The following is a 7,018-nucleotide window of genomic DNA, read 5'->3' as shown; positions in this document are numbered from 1 at the left end:
GTTGTTTTTCCAGTGAAGTGGATCCGATGGCTCATTTAGGAAATGCAGTTAGAGATCTGAAACTCTTGAGGAAGGAAGGGCAGCAAACGATGGAACATCTGATTAGAGTCACTCACGTTCTCCTGCTAATGACCGAACGAGTCCACACACTCGAGTCTGAGGAGCTCACGACACCAGAACATGAGTAAACTTCTCACCATCAGTCGCTTCTTCTGCTGATGATTCCAGATCACATGTTCATGCTAAACTACTGAAACACTGCTGATCCTCGAGGTCCAAACATGAGCTGGGGAACCGTCTTCACCCTTCCCTCTGCTGGCGCCCTGAAATCACATATATATATACAGTAGTCAACATTCGTCCTAAGACACGAACAGGTATTGGTCAAAATTCATGTGTAACTTTGATGAAAGGTTTTGATCCACTTCAAATGTTGACAACTGTATATATATATATGAGATAGGCCTAGATAATAATTTATAATAATTTTATGAAAATAAGAATTTATAGCATTTAGAATATGTGCTTTGTAAATGAACTCTGTTATAAACATTATCTACATTTGTGCATCGTCATCATTGGAAATAAACATATCATTCAATAATTATAATTCGTAACAATTATTTGGTACACCACTTAGTTTTTATGTGTCCCCCCCTCCCCCCCTTTTCATTTGATTAAATCACATTAAAAGGCTGTCGTGTTTATCTTGAAATGTTATAGGTTATACTATTTATGTTTTAAATTTTTTTATCATTAGCGTCTTGTTTCTGACGTGCCCTCGAGCACCGGAAACACACAGAAACGCGCGAGAAACACGTACGTCGACACGTCAGAGTAAGAGCTGTCAATCATCTTCTCTGACACTCGTCATCATCTGGACTCGAGGCTGAACAAAAGACATGCATATTAGGCCGATAATAGTGCAGCATTAATCTCATTCGATAGGCGTAATTACATTTCAGAAGCTCGATTGGCCGAATAATGCGGAGTTATGCAGACAACAGATCCAACCACTCATGAAGAGGATCACCGTTTAGTCCTTCAATACACAAATGACTTTCCTCACCATAAATCTGCATGAATATTTTCTGCATCGTCGCTGCTCCCTTACAAGCTTTATTAAACGTATGATTATTAATTATGTTGCATCATCTCTGATAATAAAACTGCATATGCGACCTCTCTAAATTAGCTTGGAATTTCTATTTGGCTAATAATAATAATAATAATAATAATAAAAGGATCGATTATTTCTGTTTAAAAATTCTGTTCAGTATTGTCGCAATAATATTAAGAGGAAAAAGGTCTGACAACAAGTTTAATTGTAAAGTCAGTTCCCACGAGACACTGCAATTAAATTATTTTCCCACTCGTTAAACGCGGTGATTTTCACTGTGATTTTAATAATAGGGAAGAACAGAAGGTGCGGCAGAATCCACTCAAACACGAGAACTCTCAGATATATATCTGTAATTGCGCAGTCTAATATTCCTCGAGCTAATGTTCGGGTCACGGAGAACCCTTTGAAGTCTGAGAGAAAGAAGAAGAAGAAGAAGAAGTTTTGTAGATAAACACCTCGTGCTTATTAATGCGCGTCTGTTTTACTGGAAATATTCAGATAAATTAAAGAATTAACTTCCTTTCATTTGGACCGTTCAGCCACACTTTGACAGATAACATTTTTGTGATGTAATTTTGTGATGTACATATTGCACAAAATTATTATTAATTAAATAAAACATCAATTTCATTCTGTGCAAATTCCGTGCACCTTGATGTGGTTATGCTTAGAAAGGGTACATGAATAAAAAAAAGTGTTTTATTATGTTATTTCTGCTAAATGCGATTCCAAAACTGAACCCAACCGTTTAAATGCAAATGAATCAAAAAGCGTGTTTACACTAAATAAGCTCCCGAAATCACCTGAGAGGGTAACCATAGCAACAGTCCAGAGATTTGGGTTAGGAACATCATTGGACGGAACATTTGCAAAATATAGTTAGCCTATCTGTGTAGGCCTGTGTAAAATATATTTATTTATGCATGTCATAAATAAATCAGACCACGAAAACTTTTGTTTAAAATCGTACAAGAATTTACAATTCGGATTGTGTGAAACAAACCTCAACAAACTGCAGCATTAAAATGTCCTAATTTAAAGTCGACAGTCATTGTAAAGTTGTCGCGCGGACGGCGAGAACAGGCTGTTATTAAAGCGTGTCCTGGACACACACACACACACACACACACACACACACACACACGATGCTGGATTGCTTTTCTCTGGGCAAAGTGAGTTTATCATTTCACTCTCGTCCTCACGCTGGGTGGGATTGTGGAGTGCGAGGTCTGACAGATGCAGTGCGCATGCGCAGAAGCCCTTCAGCACCTGCCAGTGCGCGCATTACTTCACATGTTGAACTCTCGGCTGACAATCACTCGAGTTAACATTTCATCATGAGGAGAACACACACCGAGCTCAGCTGAAGAAAACACACACCGAGCTCAGCTTAGGAGGAACACGACAGATTCTTCATCCGACACTTTTTCAGGATTTATTATAACAATGCTTCTGAGAAAAACACTGCTTTCGTGAAAGTTAACGCCGAATTACGCTTGACTTGGACTTGTTTGCCGCGCGCGCCAGAATGAAGCACTGATCCTGAAAGGAACGCTTTTCCTTGTTATTTTAACTTCGCTGACTTTAATCACCCGTGGGTAAGTGGCAGTTCCGTGGATTTTACCTGCACAGGTGCATCATGTCCAAGCCCATGGATCACGTGAAGCGCCCTATGAACGCGTTCATGGTGTGGTCCCGCGCGCAGAGACGGAAAATGGCCCAAGAAAACCCGAAAATGCATAACTCTGAGATCAGCAAGAGACTGGGCGCGGAGTGGAAACTCCTGACGGAAGCCGAGAAGCGGCCGTTCATCGACGAGGCGAAGCGGCTGCGCGCGATGCACATGAAGGAACACCCCGACTACAAGTACAGACCCAGACGAAAGCCCAAGACTTTAATGAAGAAGGACAAGTTCGCGTTCCCGATGGCGTATAACCTGGGCGAGCACGAGGCGCTGAAGGTGAGCGCGCACCCGGGCGGCGTGCCCGAGTCTCTGATGAGCAACGCGGAGAAAGCGCGCGTGTTCTTCAACCCGGCCATGGCCAACCCGTACTCGTTCTTCGACCTCGGGTCCAAAATGCCTGAACTCTCCCCGCCGTTCTCCTACGCGTCTCCGCTGGGCTACCCGAGCGCGGGCACGGCGTTCTCCGGGGCTCACGCGCACTCGCACCCGTCACCGGGGAACCCGGGGTACATGATGCCATGCACCTGCTCCGCGTGGCCGCCCGCGGGTCTCCAGCCCCCGCTCGCCTATATACTCCTGCCCGGGCTGGGCAAGCCGGGCCTGGACCCGTACCCGCTATGAGCCCGGGAGCCGGGACACCGGGGCAAAAGTTTTTAAATGTGAAATTAATGAATGACTACATGCAATAGCCTACTACACGCGGAGCAAAGCTGAACATGTGATAAACGAGACATCACGTGTGTGTGTATCATGATTAGGTGGAAATTAAAGACGAACGACTGTGCTGAACGAGTGCTCTTATCAATGTGAATAAATCTGTGAGAAATAATAAGACGGCACGGTGAGAATAACCTGTTGACTCTGTAATGTGTGTCGCTATTGCAGGCCGATGCTGTAACGGGATGCTATTCTGGAGGAAAAAAGTGCATTGTTTTATTTTGAAAGTCAATCTTAAAGAATCCCGTATTTTCTTTCTTTTTTCTTTTTTTTATTCAGTCTTGTTGCTGTAAATGTGTACAGTTTTATTATTAAACCACATCTAGTTAGTGCTCTAAACACCGGAGCTCTCGGACTAGAAATCAGATATTTGGAGTTTCGAATCTACTATTTCCATGGATGTATATGTAATATTTATTGTTAATTCAGTCAGTGAACCCTCTGTTGCCCGCGGGACACGCCGTGTTCCCTTGATATTTGCACAACGGGAGAACAGGAGCACTTATAAGTGTAATTTAATGAAAACAAAACACATGAAATAACAAGATTTCTGATATTTCTGAGGGTTATTCTACATCACAGATCAATCATGCGTTCACGTAAAGAAGTCAGTCCGGTTTTTTACTAACTCGAAGTGAAATTGTATGTTATATATGTTTTGCATAATTCCACTTATATGTACTTGAAATGCCTATCGTTCATTTATTGAACAAGGGGGATATAATAAAGCGAATGCGACAAAAAAAAGGAAAAGAAATTGCTCTGTAGTTCTTGAACAAGATTTGTATCTGAAAGCCTTTCCTCGGTCGGAGCAGGTGAAGTGTAAAGTTTCCTCTAAAGGACGCTTTTGTTCAGGCTTTGAATAGAATTACTCAGAATTCTAAAGCAAGTCTTTGTAATCAAGAGCCAAAATCCTGATTTATCACAACTCGCATCATGAATAGGAAGGAAGATAAAGCTGAGGAGTTTCGCTACTTTTAATCCATACAAGCAGAAAAACGAAACCGTTCAAGCACTTAGTCGAGGCCCAAGCAGAAGAAAATAAACGCATTTTATATAATTATATAATTTATATAATTAATTCTGACAGACTTCGAGTATAATCTCCTCAGTTCTCACATATGCTCCGCGTCGGGTCCGTCTTAGTGTAAACTGCTCTCATAGATTACATTAAGAAGTTAATTCATATGCTCAGACCAATTATGCAAAACTAATTTGGACTGTCCAGGGATAATTACCTTCGCCACGGTTAATTGAATCTTTTATTCTCTATTGTAAGCGCGCGATCGCGGCTCTCCGGGAACTTCCGGTTGGGCTTTAGAGAAATGACCCCGTTTCACTGGTTATGAACTGACTAATCATCAAATCACGGGCCTGTGTGGATATTAATATGCACGCTATTTACAGCAGAACTAGTCAACAACGAGTCACTAATTTTGATGCACGTGATTTTGTATTGTTTGCAACAGCAGTAAACTATTAAATAAATGCCTTTCCACTGAAAAATTATCAGTATGATCCCTTAAACACGATCATTTATTGGAGTGTTTAAAAAAGTGAATTGTAAAAAATTATTATAACCCTTACAGTGAAATATAAAACATTTATTTAACACCTTTTACGGTTCCCGACTAAAGCATTTTCTAGGCTTTCTCCCGAAACAAGCAACATTAGTATTAGCGTCTCAGTCGAAGGTCGCCGCTCCTCAAAATGACCACTTCCCCATTTCCCTTTTTCCCTCTTTCCTTCTTTTCTCGGTTCTCCGCTTCACTCTGGGGAAAAGAGGCCCGGACTGAAAGAACTTTGTCTCCCTTCACAGGAGCGTTTAGACAGTCGAGGAGGTTTTGTCTGGGACAAACCCGGAGTTGCGAGGCCTTTGTGAGCCTGTTGTTTGTTGAAGTGGAGCTCAGCAAAAAGCGCCGGCTTTCTCTCATTGTGCTTAAAGCAATCAGTGGTATTTGGAAAACTGTTAGCATTGTGCACTTCTTCTGTGTTCATTGTTGAGGATTTCTTTTCACAAGGTTTTTTTTCTTCCCCCCCTTTTTTCCGAGCGCTCCAGCTGGCCGAGTGAATGGCGCTCGATGTGAACACGCTTTGTCCCGCGAGTCCTTCAAGTAGCCCACACTGAATAGACTGAGTTGACACTGGATGACAGTGAAACAACATAATAAAAAATACATGAGCGTATGAATGGAGCCAGGCGCATAAATAAATAAAATGGGTGACCAAAACTGGATAAACTGAATGACAAAACGGTGAAAGGGGAACAAAAAGATATTTAACACGGCAGATTAGCATTAGAAAGCCATCGACAAAGCAGAACAATTGATGAATGCTTTTACAGGCCAAGAAAGGAATGAACTAAATGGCTTTTGAATAGATATATGCTTCTTGTTTCTGGAAAGCAGATCCAATGGGAAAGGTAGAGACGCGACGGCATGAGAAAATCTTCCGACGAGTGGAAGAATGTTTGCGGAAGCAAAGGTTACGAGTGTAGCCGAGGTAAGTGTAGAAGTATTCCCAGCTATCATCAGGACATTTACAGAACAATACACTGAGTTTTCCTTCTCTCAGTTCTGTTACGCCAGAGTTTCTGTAAATCATTATTAAAATGAAGTTCAGGGATTTGCTCAGAAACACAGAATTAGAGATGGAGGACGGGGATGTTTCGGTGGGTTTCACAGAACATCGATGGTATCGGATCACAGACGAGGAAAAGCCACGTTTATCCGGCCTCACAATCCTTTGAGGAACTGAACACGGACGATTGCTTTTAAAGCGCTCATTGATTTTTAGCGATTTGATCCTTTTCAGCCTCGATAAACACTCCAGCCGTGATAATAGAAGTTTCCGCTTATGACCCAGAAACCCTTCGACACGGGACAGATCTGGTGTCCGGAGTGTGAGCGTGCGGAGACACGGAGACACCTTCACACAGAGAGCGAGGCCTGAAGCGCAGGAGAAGAGATCACTCCACGAGAGAGAACTGTACAGAGAATGAAATGTGTTTCTGAAACCGTTCTAGAACGGTTATAAATCATGCAAATATCTGACCATGATTTATTTTTTGGCCACTTGTTGCAAGTCATTTATTAGTTTCTGCTGCCAAACATTAACAAGAACAACATCCGTCTGTTCTCACCGCACAAAATTACAGATTACAGAAATACAGAAATGAAGACGCCGCCATGTAGAAAAAGAACTCAAGTCACCTTTATTTCTACAGCGCTTTATAGACTGTGTCAAAGTACAGAGATCATGATCACGATGCTCACAGTAAAAGGACAATAGTGTGATTATTCAGATCGATTCAGTTCAGTGTTGATCCAGTCAAACTCATAACAATCATAAACATCATAAAGTTCAGCATTTAATGAAACTGATGCTGTGAGCTTGAGACGGAGAACATGAGAGAAGCTCCGGATGTATCCGACAGAAAATCATATACGAGTGTAATCTCTCATGTGGGTGGTAAAATATTGAACAAATAATAA

The 7,018-nt window shown here is 41.8% G+C and overlaps 1 protein-coding gene across 1 annotated transcript; it reads left to right on the top strand.

The window, feature by feature from the left end:
* The first annotated feature begins 2,308 nt into the window (after positions 1-2,308).
* sox21b (SRY-box transcription factor 21b) lies at positions 2,309-4,281 on the top strand. The gene has a single exon (XM_082175474.1). It carries the CDS (start codon positions 2,763-2,765, stop codon positions 3,426-3,428), a length of 666 nt encoding a protein of 221 aa, XP_082031600.1. The 5' UTR covers positions 2,309-2,762; the 3' UTR covers positions 3,429-4,281.
* Positions 4,282-7,018: the final 2,737 nt, after the last annotated feature.

Source organism: Leuciscus leuciscus, assembly GCF_965113295.1.
Source record: "Leuciscus leuciscus genome assembly, chromosome: 7".
Classification (NCBI taxonomy): domain Eukaryota; kingdom Metazoa; phylum Chordata; class Actinopteri; order Cypriniformes; family Leuciscidae; genus Leuciscus; species Leuciscus leuciscus.
This window is presented reverse-complemented; position numbering and strand designations above follow the sequence as displayed.

Bases quoted from the DNA above. Each gene is read 5' to 3' on its own strand.
- sox21b (XM_082175474.1), top strand. From the start codon at position 2,763: ATGTCCAAGCCCATGGATCACGTGAAGCGCCCTATGAACGCGTTCATG.